General features: G+C 43.5%; 2 protein-coding genes across 3 annotated transcripts; one reads left to right on the top strand and one right to left on the bottom strand.

The window, feature by feature from the left end:
- The first annotated feature begins 1659 nt into the window (after positions 1-1659).
- On the top strand, positions 1660-3990 carry LOC137790038 (bone morphogenetic protein 2-like). Its single transcript, XM_068583983.1, has 5 exons — positions 1660-1948; positions 2181-2320; positions 2539-2655; positions 2812-3001; positions 3575-3990. The coding sequence occupies exons 1-5, from the start codon at positions 1660-1662 to the stop codon at positions 3988-3990; spliced, it is 1152 nt and encodes a 383-aa protein (XP_068440084.1).
- A 970-nt stretch (positions 3991-4960) lies between these two features.
- On the bottom strand, positions 4961-13928 carry LOC137789966 (uncharacterized). Of its 2 annotated transcripts, none has more exons than XM_068583860.1 (3): positions 13855-13928; positions 13668-13771; positions 4961-12347 (listed from the first exon to the last, which is right to left on the bottom strand). In XM_068583860.1, exon 3 carries the CDS (start codon positions 12212-12214, stop codon positions 5837-5839), a length of 6378 nt encoding a protein of 2125 aa, XP_068439961.1. In that variant the 5' UTR covers positions 12215-12347; positions 13668-13771; positions 13855-13928; the 3' UTR covers positions 4961-5836. The 2 variants fall into 2 exon arrangements, with proteins under 2 accessions (XP_068439961.1, XP_068439959.1); XM_068583858.1 differs by having other exon boundaries at positions 13668-13768; positions 13855-13886.
- Between the last annotated feature and the right edge of the window lie 2123 nt (positions 13929-16051).

Here is a 16051-nt window from a genome sequence, read left to right as displayed (position 1 = left end):
TGAAACTAAGAACCACGTTGAGTTCACACCAGCCTTCTAACTTAAGAAAGTGAAAAAGCATATTTCCCAAAATGGCAAACTATTATATATTTATGAAAAACAAAACGATGCCGTATATCTTTCTCAAAAAAACTCCTCCCCATCGCTCTCAGCGCCATCAAACAGATTGCTGTGTATCCTGAGCTGAGAGGTGAAGCTCTGCACAGATCTACGTCAGAGGGCTTCCCTTTAAGTCTATCTGCAATCAGCACATGGTCAGTGTAAACATTTGAGGACACCCCACACACCCACCTGCTGCCTCACGCACGTTCGCATGCCAGACGTCACGTCACACACAAAACCTACAGTGCACGTACGTGTACAGAGGAGCACAGTCGCCTGCACCGCGGGTCTGTGCTCCTCTCCAACTTCACTCTGAGTAATGGCTTCCTCATCGAGGCACACCGCCCCCAAAGACACTGCTTTTCTTCCTCATATATGACCTTACGTGTGTCATTAACATTTGAGTAATCACATCCCCCCCCCCCAATTGAAAGTATTACTTTAACAATACATACATCAAACATGTAATGCACACCCCCCAAAAAATGCAGTTTTTAGAAAATCCAAACATGTGATCCTCTCATGCTTGCAGTCCATCCTGTGTCTTATCTGACAGTGTGGCTGCTGTAGTGATGCAAGAGAAATCAGAAAAGGGCCATGTGGCCTTAGAGGTGAGTAATGGCTCTTAAATGGGGATCATCATTCCTTAAATTTGATCAACAATGGGAGGGGGCGGGGTGTAATTGATCACCATCACGATCTTGGGAATCTGATCCCTTTTGTTTCACCTGATTGATTGCTGATCATCTCGGATTCATCCTAAACGGAGGAATACACACGTCAATGCTGATTTCGGTGTCAACTCTGAGTCACTGTCCAAACAGCAGGTGGGGGAGGGGAAGGGGATGGAGGGGGGATCGACGTCCCGCGGCGTTTTTGTGGAAATGTGCGCATTAACAAGCGGCTTTTGAATACGCGCTTCATTTGCGTCACGGCTCCTCTGTTCCGTTTGCTCTCGTGCAACTGGCCTCACACTGATAACAGAGCGCCGGCCTGAGGGTCACGTGACGCAGAGCGGCGGCGACAAAACATCAAGATGGGATAACTTTGTTTGGCCGGCCCGCTCCCTTTAGTGCTAAACAACCGCAATGCAGCAGCTCCATCATATGCAACATCATATTAAAACATGTAAATATAAGTTTTATTAACTGCGCGTATCCTTTCTCATCCATCTAATACATATTCAGTGTGGCCATGTAGATATGACTATCAGAGGGACTAATCCGTGTTTAAAGTTTTATTCTAACAGCTGCATTAAAACCCTCCAATTGTCTCTGCTCCCTGATAAAAGTTGGTGAAGGTGTCAAACAAAAGAAATGGCCTTTGACCTATTGCAGCCTGGACATACAAATTAAGGGGAATTAGTCCTTTATTTGTTTATTTATTATCTTTTACAGCCGACTCTCGGGTCATTTTCACCTTTCCTTTGTGTCGTCTTCCCCTCCCATCATCAATCACGACCCAATCATCTCCTGGTGTTAGCCTTCACAGGGACTGCTGCTCTTATCACCCGCCGTCCCTCAGGTGTTGAGCTCAGTCGGCTCTCTCTCTCGAGAAATGTCAACAGGAGCTCTGCGCCTCTGGCTCTTGCTCGCTCTCCGGCTGAGATGCGTCGCTGTCCCGCTGGACGCGGGGAGAGCAGGGCGGGATGGATCCAACCTGGCGAGCGAGGAGGGCGACGGGTTGTTGCACCTGAAGGATTTACCTCGAGGAGCGCCGGCTCCTCACAAGAAGGCGCCGCAGTTCATGCTGGATCTTTTCAACGCGGTGGCCGTCTCCGACGGAAGCCCCAAGAGCCAAAAGGAGATTCTGAAAGGAAACACAGTGCGGAGTTTTGAGGATAAAGGTGAATAAAACAAAGTCATGCGCGCACGAAATACAATTGTTTAGTTAAGCCGAACAGGATAAAAGGTTATTCATTAGAGTGCGTAATTCTTATCCAATTTAAAGACGCTACGCAATTACGCACAAATACGCGCAGCTAAAGTCCCGGTTCAACAGCTTGTTTTCTAGACTTTGTGACATTTCTTAACCAAAAGATCATTTTAACGTCTCGCTACATATTCGTCCCCCTGCAGGTCATGCTGGGGAGAGGTTTCACTTCTTCAATCTGTCATCTTTCGGCACAGAGGAGAGAATGATCAAAGCTGAGTTCCGTTGGTTTCGAAGGAAACAGAAGTTTTTCCTCGGAAAGTCTTATGGACCACACTTCTACAAGGTAAAATCTGTTTCTGTTCTCGTAGAGATATTTGACTTTCGAATATTTTACAGATACTTGTGTTATTATGAGTAGTATAGAGTGATTTATAACTCTGTCATCTTGCTGCAGTGTCTGGAGACCTTTAGTTGATGTTGGCCTTTAACTGCATGAGGTTTGGACGTTCTTCCCTTTTATAGACACAGTTTGGTAAACTCACAGCGTTGTGTTGTATACAGGTGGATCTGTACGAGGTGCTGGACAGCCGAGTGAAGCCATGGAGAGGAAACCTCATCACCTCCAGACTGGTGCCCTTGTACACACAAGGATGGGAAGTCTTCAATGTCACTCAAACGGTAAGACCCGCCTCCTTGTTCAGTTATTTTTTTAAAAATATTTTCTGGTCAATACTTAAATCTGCATTTTATTGCAGCGATAGCGCTTGCTCACGCTAAATAGAGATTCAGATTGAGACGTCCATGAAGTGTTTCTGATGTGTTTCTGGATGTCAGGTGTCAAAGTGGATCCGCAACAGCCAGGAGAATAATGGCATCCTCGTGGTCACCACACTCTCCTCTGGAAACTGGATGGAGTCACTGGTGTCCTCGTCGAGGCGGAACGGAGAGCTGACGGACACAAATGCCTTCCTGGTCATATTCTCAGACGACGGGAGGACAGGAGCGTCTAACCAGTCATACCTGGGTAAGGCGGTAGTCATCATGGCTGCAAGCCCAAATCTGACAAAAGAAGACGATATGAAATGAATAGTCATTTGAATGAAATTCATGATGAACCGACAATTTTTGAAGTAACCGATGGAATTCTTAAAACCGAGGTCATGACCGTGTCGTGTTATTTCATCGTCCAGTTTCATAATGGCATTGTTTTCCCAATAGCACATTGTATGACAACATTTATTGCGTAATGTCACTTTACATGCCAACAGCTAAACGGCTGTTAACTCCTGTGTGTGTGCAATAACGATGCTAAAGTAGTTCTGAATCCACCAACTGTCTTTAATTTATCTCAGTACACAGAATCCGTAACTAAACCTCAATAGCTTTTAACGTTATGTGCAGCATTGTGGAGTGTTGTAAACCATTCATTAAGTGTGTTTACTGCTTATACGTGCTACATTGGGGGAAGTAGAGTGTTGTCTTATTTTAAAAGTTGACATGTTTGAAATCAGGAATGTCATCCATCTGCGCTATGAACATACCAGATACCCAAAAATTCAATGTTTTTTTCCATACGTGTTGTCATCTCTTTCCACAGGACAAGCCCAACCTGCAGCGGCGGCGCCTGAGCCCCACGACCACCGCAGCCGGAGACGGCGTGCGTCTCCGGGCTTCCTGCCCTACGGCCGCTCCCAGTCCTGCCAGCGGGTTCCCCTCTTCGTCGACTTTGAGGAGATCGGCTGGTCGGGCTGGATCATCTCCCCGCGGGGATACAACGCCTACCACTGCAAAGGCTCCTGTCCGTTCCCGCTGGGGGGGAACCTCCGAGCGACCAACCACGCCACGGTGCGCTCCATCATACACGCGCTCAAGCTCTCCAGCGACGAAGTGGAAGCCCCCTGCTGCGTCCCCGACAGACTCCAGTCCATCAGCTTGTTATATTTCGACGAGGAGGAGAACGTGGTCCTGAAGCAGTACGACGACATGGTGGCACTAAGCTGCGGCTGCCATTGACTGGCTGTGCATCTCCTGCACTCTTTAACACTGTGACAAGGAGGGATGGGGAGATATTGGTCTGTTTGAGTTGCTTAAAACACTGTATTTTTGTGCACATGTTACTTATTGTTTTTTTTTTAGGAAAAAAAAACTATTCCTCAGCTAGTAATCGGTGATCCTTTTTAATATTTACAATAATCGAAAAAATGTGCCGTTTGTAAGGATCTTATTTGAGAAAGTGGAGAGCTGCAAAACTGTGTTTCATGGAGAATAAGCTCTTGGAAGTGATTTAAAGGACGCACAATTTTTTATTTTTTTCTGTAAGCTAGTCAGTAACAGTTTACAGTAAAGTTCTATGCTTATTCAACATAAACTTGAAATAAACTATAAAAAACTATTAAATTAATTAAATTAATAATTTGTCATAAAAATTATGTAATAATGATTGCTGGGTTATTTATTGTTATGTCATGTAAAGTATCTAATTGTGTGTGTGTGTGTGTGGGTGTGGGTGTGGGTGCGTGAGTTTGTCTTCATCGTGGTGCAGATTAGTAAATTAAAGCAACAGCTCACTCCTGTGGTTTGAGCAACTGACCTACAGATGGCGCGATAGAGGTCTGGTAGAAGACTACAAACCTGCTCCATTACTGTAGTTCTGCAGTATCTGGTTCAGGTTGTGATACATCTTGTAAATCAGACTCTAAATAAACAAAACCTTAAGCAAAGGCAATTATAGAATCATTTCAAACCTGTTTCAAATTAGAAATCTCCTTGTACAACAATTATTCTTAAAAATTAATTGGTCTTTTTTCAATTATTATTATAAAATTAATACCATAATAATGTTAATCATGTAATTTGTGTCTGAATTCAATTGTAATTAAAGTTGAATTACCAATTATAACGTATCCAATCATTCTAATTTAACGGCGTATGTATGAAGAATGAACGAGCAGTAAAATAAAGTCTTCAGAGAATCTGTAACAATAATTGTTTTTTATTGGAATGGATCACAGACACAATACAGCCCTGCGTTAGTCTAGTTTAGAAAAATGCCAATGCAACAAGCGTGCAAAACCAATTCTCCTTTATGTTCTCTGCATATTAAAAAAAACATTTATTGCAACAATGCCAGTTCAAGCTTTTAGACAGTATACATGAAATGTGTTTGTATCAAATGCATTCAACAGGTGTAACTGCAATTTCAACTTAAGCATGCAATATGGTTCTAATTATTTAGTTGAGTGAACACGTTCAGTTCAAACCACAATAACATACAAATGAAATACAATGTTTTAAAGTGAGTTCTATGTTTTTCAAGTGTCTCTAATGCTAATTTAAGTGACTGCAAACTGCCTGGTGAAAAAAAAATCTCAAGGAAACAAACTTTTGCAGGTAACAAAACAAAAAGCCACAATACCTGAAAAGAAATGGAGACCTTAATGTCACTGTTGTATATAACAAACTCTCAGCATTTACAAGAAATATTCCACATTTACATTCTTACAGCTTTCCCTCTCTGTTTACACTTAAATACATTATGTACATGGATTTTCCATGTCCCTTATCTTTCTCAAAAATTGCACATTATCTTACACGTATCCAACGCACAGCATTCGACAAAAACTATCATTAATTCACAAAATAATTGTCCTCCATCAGTTGACAGTAAAATCCAAATCTTTTCCTGCACATAGCCTGTGCAGCTTCTATGTGTTTATGTAAGTCAAAGCAAGGAAAGCAATAAAAGGATCAGACACTTAATATCCAACCTGAAACGCTTTAACACTGTTCAAAATTAAATAGATATTGGCAAAACGTCCTAAACTGACGGGTGATTTGACCTTTCATACCCCATGGGCTATCAGCTTGGACAGTCCAGCTCTTCAGTGCCTAGGAACTCCCCTAGCATGTGGTCATGTTGGCCATAGACAGGCTCTAAATAAGGAGTTCCTTCCGGATAGTGCATTTGCCTCAATCTTGGCTCCATATGAGGGGCTTGGATGGTAGCTTTCTGAGCCATGGGTGACAAGGGCACGGGGACAAAGCTGTGGTAAACAACCAGAGGTGGGGTCAAAACGCCAATGTGGGATGCCTGAGGAACAGCCCCCTCTGGCGGCTGGACTGGCAGCTGCACATAACTTCCTGTTTCAGGGTCAAAGAAGGTTTTTGTCTTGACTTGAAAAGGCATGTCTACAAAGAAGTACTGTCCGGAGTCTGGATCCTGTAGGAGCTTACGTTGCGTCAAAGGAAAGGACTGTGCAACAATAGTGTGCTCAATGCTAGACTGGCGAGAATGCTGGCTTGTGTGGCTTGACTGCCGGGAGAGGGTTGCAGGTGGAGTGTGAGGGTACCCATCACAAGAGAGGATTGAAGGGGCTGGAGGAGGGTATGTGTCATGGGAGAGGGTTGCAGTGGGAGGGTATGCATCATGGGAGAGGGTGGCAAGGGAAGGGGGAGGGTGTGCATCATGGGAGAGGGTTGCAGGGGGAGGGTGAGGGTGCGCATCACGGGCCAAGGTTGCAGGGGGAAGGGGAGGGTATGCATCACGGGCGAGGGTTGCAGAGCGAGGGTGAGGGTACGCATCAATACTGTGACTCCTTCTGAATATGGTGTCTCTGCTTGTCTTGTCTTTGGCTCTGCCTCTCTGCTGAAGCTCGTCCATGATAGACTTTTCAATGCGCTGGGTCCTCGGATCAAGCTTCTCATTGCCTGACGTATCGGCACTGACCCTGCGCTCTACTTTACCTCCTAAGTACCTATCAATGCTTTGTGATCGGTGGACTGGCCTGTCCGACGGGGGTCTGTCGCTGAGCGGAGTTTTGTACACAGGTACATTGCTGATGACCCTATCACTGCTGTAGTGTCTTTGCTCCGGCCTTTCGCGTCTGCTGCTGCTGCGGCCCTGCCGCTCTGTTGCAACACTGGGTAGTGTTTCATTGGCATGGTTATTGCTTTCCACCGAATCATGGCTCTGTCTTCGAGTCTTGTGAAGCGCGTCTGGACGGTCGTGATGGTTGTTTTCACCGCTGTGTCTTTCATTGGGTGGTTTCTCACTCCGGTCATCATTGTTTTTGTCCTGGTGACTTTCCCTGTGACGATTACTGTCTTCAGTCTTTTCTCCATGATTTCTCTCACTGTTCTTGTTACTTTTACTGCTACTGTTTCCGTGCTCAGATTTGTCACTCTTGTGTCTATCCACTCGATGTTTGCTGCTGCTTTGAGATGACTTGTGGGATGACTTCTGGGCCTCCTCCTTCTTGATCCTTCTATTTGCCAATTTAATGGCTTTGAGAACAGCCTTTTCAGATTTGGGTAAGACCACTGGTGGTTTAGGCAGCCCTGATTGGCTTTCATTACCACTGCAAGTGGATCCAGACCGTTCACTGGGAACCTTCAACACTCCAGTATTAATTCCAATCTCATCAGCAGTATTAGCTGGGCTGACCGGTAAACTCTCCACTGCTTCAGATGATGGACTCAGCCCAGACAATCTGTCTTCCTCCTGTGGGACAGTGAGGAACCCTCCAACTTGTAGTTTCTTTGGATTTTCACTCAACAGATTTGAAGGAGATTGCAGCTTCGGTGTTAAACTGTTTGAAGGACTCTCTTTAGGTTTGAGGACTTCATCTGGGATGATTGCACTGCCTCTGGTGGCGGGTTCATTCGCCTGAGCGAGCTCTGGATTGTCCACTATCTGATGTACCTCCTCTCTCCTCTCTGAACCACTGAGAATCCCTCTTGGTGACCACGGTTGTACAGTCTTCAACTTGAACTTATTAGTGAAAGTGTTGTCTTTGACCTTAAATAAGGCAGGAATCCCCAAAGTTGGTGAGAAAATATTGGAGGGTGACATTGGTGTCAGATTATCTTCATCAAGAGCTAAGGGTTGATCTGCTACAGTGGTGTCTCTTTCTTTACTGTCCATGTGGAATACTTCTGTCTTTTTTTGTGAAGATTCAGCAGGACGTTTTACAACCTCTGGCTCGCTTTCATGATCGCTTAAAGAATAATATGCCGCTTCCATTCTGTCCAAAACATGTTTTGTGGTTTGTGAAATATTCTGCGTCTCCTTATCGACCTCCTCCACCTCTCCAATCAAGTTTTCCAGAGAGTGGTAAACATTTGACTCTGTCTCAGTATTTCTGTGCAGTGCACTCTCTACAGAGAAATAGGAGGATTTTGAGGACAAGCTAGCTTGATCAGGTGGGCTCTGATTGACACTCATACCATTGACCAGAAGTAAGGGTGATATTATATGTCTAGGGATTTCACTAAGAGCCTCTGCATCCACATCTATTTCCTCACTAGCGCGTTTCATGTTCTCAGGTTCTTCTGCCGCTAAATTTTTAGCTCCATAGTCCTGTGGTGCGTTTAGGTGATCTTGTTTTAAAGGACACTTCTGTTTTGCCCAGGTAATGCTGCTTGTTGCTTCTTTTTTGGGGCTCACATCTGCTTGCAAGTTACTTACTCCTCCAAACTCTGGTGATAAACCCAACCTATTTTCAGATTGTTGGGGTTTTGAATGTAAAATTGACTTACATTTAACCACATCAGTTATTGGGGTGGATTTTGAATTGTCATTGTTTATTACATCCCACCTTCCTTTAAGAGGACCGGTGTCATTTTGATAGGCTTCTCTTTGGGACAGGTCACCATTTACTTCTTGTGGTACACCTGTACCCCGCATTGCTGTTAAGCTTACCTCAGCATTAAAGATATCCTTTTCTATTACATCTTTCATACTTTCTGTCACCTTAGTAACACTTACATCTCTTATACTCCCTCCCTTTTTGCTCCTCGGGGGAACAGAAGGAGCATCCCCCTTCTTGTCTTCAATTTGGTTCACCAGATTCTCTCCACTGTCTTCAGATATCTGTCTCACCACATTTCTGATATTCACTTCTTCTGATTCACAGCTCGGCTCATACATTTTTTCAATGTCAGGTACTGCTAACCTACCCCCTGATCGGCGAGTCTCACCAAGTCGAGGTTCATTTTGCGACAGGATCTGTCTCATGTGATTGTGGTCTCTTAGATCACCTAACCTCTCTTTCAAACCATTCTCTTGTACAAGAATGCTGCCATTTTGTTTTTCCTTGTCCTCCGTCATTGAATCTTTAATGGCTTTTTTACGTTGCTCTGCCCTTGTGACATAACTTTCATCAGCGTTCTCATCAAACATTGAATTCACATCCTGTTCTGTGATTGTATTCTTTCTTCTCTGCCTGTCTGAGATGATCTCTTCAAGTGCCATTTTTGCTTTGTCATAATTGTCATTTATAAGGGCTTTGTTTACTATGACGTTGCCGTCTATCTTTGTGAAAGTCTCCTGCTTGCTCTGATCTTTCTCTTTCTGTGCAAATAGTTCTCTTTTAGCGGTTGTATTCCCGCGCATGGACAGCATACCCTTCTTAATATTCCGCAGCTCCCTTGAGATCAAGTCATTCTTCACCCTAGCCTCCTCCTCTATGTTAATAACACCTAATTTGCTCTTTGCGTTCTCAAGAACACGATCGCCAAGCCTTGCTCTCTGCAGCTCTTTCAGAGCATGCAGGTCATTTATTATTTGCTCACTATCTTTTATTTCTCTGTGTGGCTTTGTCTCCTCATCCGCCTCCATTATTGGGTCCACTTTCAAATCCCCATCGTCAACCTCCTCTCCTTGCTCATCACCTGTCTCTGCATATCTTTGATATTTTATGTAATTGTTCTGTCTGGCTGAGAATATATGTTTGAGTTTGCCCTGTTTCTGGACAAATTCATTTTCGCTTGGTGGTAAATCAAATGGTGCGTCCTTTGAATCGCCATTGGTGAGCTTGTCGCCATAATGTGTTTGCTGTTTGTCAAGAGAGAGCTGAATATCAGATTTTGCAAAATTTCTCTTTGGAACTGGTGGGGGCTCTTTCTTGACGTTGCCCTTTTTGCCAACTAGGGATGCTTCATTTCTACTTTGAGATAAAATATTGTTGTTTTCTGGTGTTGAATTCTTGCTGACAAACATTTCTCTGGAATCTGCCACCATTTTATCTACTTCTCTCTCCCTTACTTCTTCTTTGTCTGAAATAGGCTTATTGATGCTATTTGAAAGAGCTGCTTTATTTTTGGCTGCATTAATTGCTTCCCTTGCTGCTCTGATCACATCCATTGTACTCATGGGTTGGCCACTACTATCTTTTTCTTTCCAACTGACTTCTTTTTCTTTAATGTCGTTTGTAGGTTGTTTTGCTTGGTCTGGTGCATTTGGTGCTCTTTTTGCTACTGACATATTTGATGAAAACCCTTCTTGTTCATCCGCATTGGATGACATTAGGGGCGAACGATCTTTGTCGGCATTTAAAGTATTTGGTGAAAACCCTGTGTGTGTTGGCAGTGCTTTTGGAGAGAGGTCTTTGTTGAACGTGCGTGGCGAAAGTCCATTTGCCTCAGTTGGTTGGTCTACGTGTACAGGAGCGCCGGGGCTAAGGGGAACTAAAAGATGTTTCATATCACTGTCAACAGGGATGGCTTTCTTGTACAAATTTAGAGATGGGTAGTTTTGCTTTTTAGCCTTGGGACTCCTGGTCTTTTTTGAGTGTATTAAAGAGGGAATGGGATTCTCCTCAACAAGACTACCTGCAGCCTCCCTTTTGGTTTGCAATAGGTTTGATAACAAGAAATCATCTGAAAGAGGTCTATCACTATCATGACCAACAGTTGCAGTGTTGATTAATTCCAAAACAGGACTGCAAACTGTTTGTCTGTCTGTTGAAATGGCAGGAGTACTTAAACCAGATGCGTAACCTTCAGAGCAAGCTTGCAAATATTTCAGATGATCTGATTGTGGAGATTGGGTGCCACCCTCAGGCACTTCTAATGTTTTGAATTTGGGAGGGCTGTAGCGGCTTTTAACCCTTTTCCTGTTGTCTTTGAGGTTGAAGAGGATGCTTGAGGCAAGTGATTTGTAACTGTCCCGCTTGACTGTAGATTCGGGGGTAAGTTTGGCTTCAGAGTGTGGTCTTAGTAGGAGGTCGAAGCAGGAGGGCGAGAGGATCTCAGATGTTTCTGTTGGTTGTCTGGAGGGAATGACGGGAGTCATCAGCTGGCAGATGCTGAAAGGAGTCGAAGCTAAAGAACTTACTTCCTCAACTGCTGTCACGTCCACATATCTAGCCTCCTTTTGGACCAACCAAAGATTTTCATCCACTGTTTTTAAACTGTTTTCCTTGAGCGGTATCCCAGGTTGATTTAATGGAATCACACTTTTTGCCCTGGACCTATTGCGCCTCCAGGGGGCAGCACTCCCATCCCCGCTCTCCGAGGAGCACCTCTTCTCAGCCAGAGCAGCTGAGGGCTTTGGCAAAACCTTCGGTGGAGGAGGGGGAGGCATGGGTTTAGGAGCAGTGGGCGGAGGGGACTCAACTGCTGCTTTCTGGCATGATTGCGCCTTCTCTATATGCAGAGTCTCTTTTCTGTGTGCCTCTGTAAGCTCCTTGTAAAAAGGCAAGTCATACCATTTAGGGATACTATCTGAGGTGTCCTCTCGACCAAAGGGGAACTGGTTCAAATCTCTCCATGTTTGGAAAGGACTAAACTCACTGTGAAGGAAAAAGTTTTTGATGTTAAGTTTCCTTAGTTTGATTGTGGATTTCCCATGTTTGCTCTTTAAGGATTTCCCAGAGACGTTGGCAGCATCTTTGCCTGTTTTGTTCGATGAATCATCACCAGAGGGATGTCGATGATGGTTCTTGTAATGACCTGTGAGATCAGTGTGATAATCCGAGGAGAATTCCGATAGCTCTCTTTGGATGCTGCGAAGTGCAGACTTATCCCATGATTCCCCGTTAGCGTCTGTCATACCTCCATTTTCGATCAACATCCCCTCACAGCTTTCCTCTGTAGCACTTAATGCCTTCAGGAAAGACGACATGTGGGACATATTCTTCTGTTGCTGGTGTTTCCACGGCTGGGCAGAGTTTTTATCAGTTTTGTTTTGCCCTTGCTTTTTAGATTCCTTGTGATGAGTCTTTTTAAGAGGCTCCCCCACCAAAGGTTTGTGGCAGCTGAAAGGTGAATATCCATACAGCACCTCGTCATTGTAAACCGCTTCATCTCCAACGCAGAGACTTCGGAAGGCCCGATCGGTGAGAGTGCTGACCTCTCGATCCGTCTCGTCCATGAACAAGTCGGTGAAGCCGTTGGGGAAGCGATGGTGCAGCATGCTTCCAACCCGATGGCTGTGTCGCTTTTCCACACAGGTCATGATGTTAACAACCTTTTTTCAGTCTCGTGCATCACCTGTCTTGCCTCCTCTACAGCTCCTGCAGCTTTGTAGATCCGTTAGTTTTTGTCCAGCTCAGGTCAACATAAGGGAATTGGTTGGATATGTAAAGTTCCTAAAATGAGACAATGGAGTTAGCGTCTGTGAAAAATTGTGTTTTTAAACCAATTCTACTCAGTCACTCGTTTTAAGGAGTTATGTTTTCAAAATGTGTGCAAGCTCAGGAACAGGCTGTTTGATTATTACTATAAAAGGTTTCTAACTCTGCAGTTGCACCATTGACCTTTATGTACACGACATGTGCCAGCTTCAGCCATGCTGTCATATTGCAGGCAGCATACAAACACTTCATGCCATGCGCTTGGCTATTTTAAGCACTGTATGGTGCCCTAAGCTGTGAGCACTTAGCATACTGTTGGTGGCTATGAGAACAGCCTAGCTCGTTTATAGGAACTTAATCAGAAAATGTTTAAAGGAAAGACTCATCCTTTACATTGGTCCCTTCAAATGCAACCACATTTAATGGGTTGATATCTAGACAATGCAAAGCTCCGGAACAACATACACGCCTGCAGGTTTACACCACAAATCACAGGAAATGCAAGTATATCATCACATCAGTCCCAGAGCTCCTTGGCAGCAGCTGCTGTACTGTAGCTTACTTTAGCTATCTGGGTGAGGTCTTAGAATAGCCCATTGATATGTCCTGACCTGGGAGCATAGCCACTGCCATATAACTCAACTCTTCAACTATCTACATAACTGTGACTTTCCATATAAGCAGAATGGGTTGAGACAAATATAAACACAGTCATTCAACGATTCAGTTATGTTTGTGATTGTATCCATACATTAAAAGTGTAATTTAAAAGCATTCACAGTTGTTAAGAGCAGTTCATGTTCAAAGTTAACAATAATTTGAATAGCAGTAGGTGAGTTTACAAACGCCCATATGAAAAAGTATTGTTACTTTTATTATTGTTATTATTATTATTAAAAACATAACAAACCAGGTCAAATTACTAGAACCTATTTACTTTACTGTATCTTTAGCCTGACTTGCAGAATGTTTTGGCTTTCCAGGAGACTTTGGCCGCCAACAGTCTACCAGCTCTCATAACTACAGATCAGTTCGCAACCAAGGTACTTTCCCAGCATCTGCTTGTGTATTTATACCCATATAGCCCAGCTAACTATACTGTAAATATATGTACAACTATTCGAAAAAGTGTTTTCTATTTTTCTCAAAGATGTGTAAATATTTGTTTAAATGATATATTATGTATGTGTAATGCGTTATAGCGATAACATGCAGATGACTTCATGCTGAACGTCTTTGTATTTAGTACAAATTTAAAACTTTGTATCTTTTATGTTCTGTACACTCAGCCTCAGTATTTTTCATGTCTTTGTACACATCCATTTGCTCCCTCACCTTGCCGATGTGACTTTCCTGCTGAGTGTAATTGTCCAATCCAGGCGGTGGTTTCAATCACAAACCATCAGTAAAGAATCCATTGCAAAATCTTCTGCAACCTGCTGAGAATACATTTTAGTTGTTGGCTGTCATCCATAGTAAACAAACAAGTTTTCTTGAAGTTGATGAAACAAAGAAAACTCACCCAAGTGTCTGAAGCCCTCAGTTCCATGTTCAAATGCACTGGCGTGGCCACGGTTCTGACAGCGAGCTCAAAAGATACCAAAATAGACGCCCAAGTCGGTGTGGCCAAACTGAGCAGCAATACAGGGCGCAGCTAGCTAACACACATTGGAATAACCAGAGGGTGTCGAGTGGCAGGGCAGGGAAGGCCGGCTGGATGAAATGGACACTGTCATTGGTTATTTCTGTAACTAAGCAGTGAGGACTGATAGGGTCCTTTCTTTACCGTTAGACACCTTTGAAAAGATGACGGGGCCTTCGTGTCCATGAAGATGAGGCATCAATACCTCGAGTCTCGGTGGGGACAATACAGACACGCTGGGTGCACTTAGCATTGGCTAACTTTTAGCTTGTGACTCATTTGGCTTCGGTCACCCAGGGAAACGAGCTTTCTGATATAGCCCGTTGCATCACACAACTGGCAGTTGAAGCGAAGATTGGTGGCTGGATGTCTGCTGACTTTGACAGGGCTGGTCTAATTGTTGTTGTTCAAGTCATGTTTACTTGAGTGACTGGGTTGTCTAGTTTTAGGAGCAATGCAGCTGTTGTTGCTGTGAGATTAAGCGGAAATGGAGTGGGGGTATGTTGTTGACTTGTAAGCCTATGTGAGTCAGAGGAAGTCAATGGATGAGGTCAGATGTGGAGCTTTACCTTGTGCATTCCCTTAATGGAGAAAGTGGAGTGTTTCATAAACACTGTGTGGGTCAACTTGGTTTTATATGCCATGAGAGAACAATATGTACAGACCACTGGCTGTATATAGAAGTGCCATAACCTGTTGCATATGTTTCAATCGATTGTTAGACACAACATTTGGTTTGAAAGCATGAAATCCCAATTTCTGTTGCGCTCTCGTTGGCTCCAACAACTGAATGGCTCCCAGCATCCACAGTGTGTTGCTGTGCTCCATCAAGGTGCCATATTTAAGCCCGTCTATTTCGGTCATGTTGTATTTCAGAAGGTAACAGCCTGGCTCTCTGCCGACTGCACCCTGTACACTTGCTAACCTTTGCACATGTATTTGACTTGCTTTAGGCAGTAGTACATGCAATCTTCTACAACTACTTAATGTCAGGCAATTATATTTATGTTGAATGGAAAAACAATTTATTGTATCAGTCAAAGCTCACTTAAAACGGTCATACACAGTTATATGAATCCCATTTAAAAAGGCTAATTTATATTCCAGAGCATATGAGGATTGCACTTGCAGATAATGTGGTGTGGCTATTTAAAAAACAATGGAAAAGTCCCTGCATTGTTTCGGGGTCATAGACTTAATTGCTGAGCAGTGTGGAAATACCATGTTGTGAGCAGAGATACTGTATCTAGGCCATTTCCCTGTTACTGTCTGCAGTCATGTCTTACCCAGAATAAGGCCTCACATGGGCCTGCTCCCTCCTCCTCCAGCCCTTTTCTCACCTTTCTCTTTTTACCTCCAACCCTCCAACAGCAAATGTCTTGTGTCAGCTGCCCATTTACATGGGTCTTAGCCAAAAACAAAAGCTAACCCTATGCTCTGATGGTAGTTGAAGTGAAATCCCAACACAAATGGAACTTTAAAGGATCAGCGATTATGAACAGTACAACTGTAAACTTGAAAGGGCTGTGAGAGGTTTGTAGTTTCGTCAATTACTTTTTGGCATAAAGGAAATTGTTTAGAAACAATGCTCCGTCATTTTCACACTTGAGCTGTTTTCTTTGTTGTATTTTTATATGTTGTATGCATATGTGTATTCCAAAACAGCTAGCAAGTAGCTGTTATACATACAATGTCCATAGTCCAAGGCGAGTTGGTAATTTAGGGTAGACAGCTGGCATACTGCAGATCTGAGCAGTGAAGAAGCAGCAGACCGGCTCTTTGAAGTGTGCACACCAATGCACTTTCTCACTGGCTCGTCTCCTATGAGACTTCAGGATGAAGCCGTATCAGTATATTTTGCTGAATTACTGAGCATACAGATGTAATGAAGAGTCATGGATTATATTGTATTCCTGTTTTATTATCTGTTCGGTCTTTTCCATTAGTGCTTGCAACAGTTTATTGCATCTAACAAAAGTGCATGAAACGACGTGGAGTATTTAATTTTCTATTATATCCTTAACCAATGCTTCAGATTGATTTGGCTCGGATGTTCCTGCTTTACAAACACAGAGAT

This window comes from Clinocottus analis, unplaced genomic scaffold (assembly GCF_023055335.1).
Source record: "Clinocottus analis isolate CAN_PGR_092001 unplaced genomic scaffold, fCliAna1.0.p SCAF_19, whole genome shotgun sequence".
Classification (NCBI taxonomy): domain Eukaryota; kingdom Metazoa; phylum Chordata; class Actinopteri; order Perciformes; family Cottidae; genus Clinocottus; species Clinocottus analis.
This window is presented reverse-complemented; position numbering and strand designations above follow the sequence as displayed.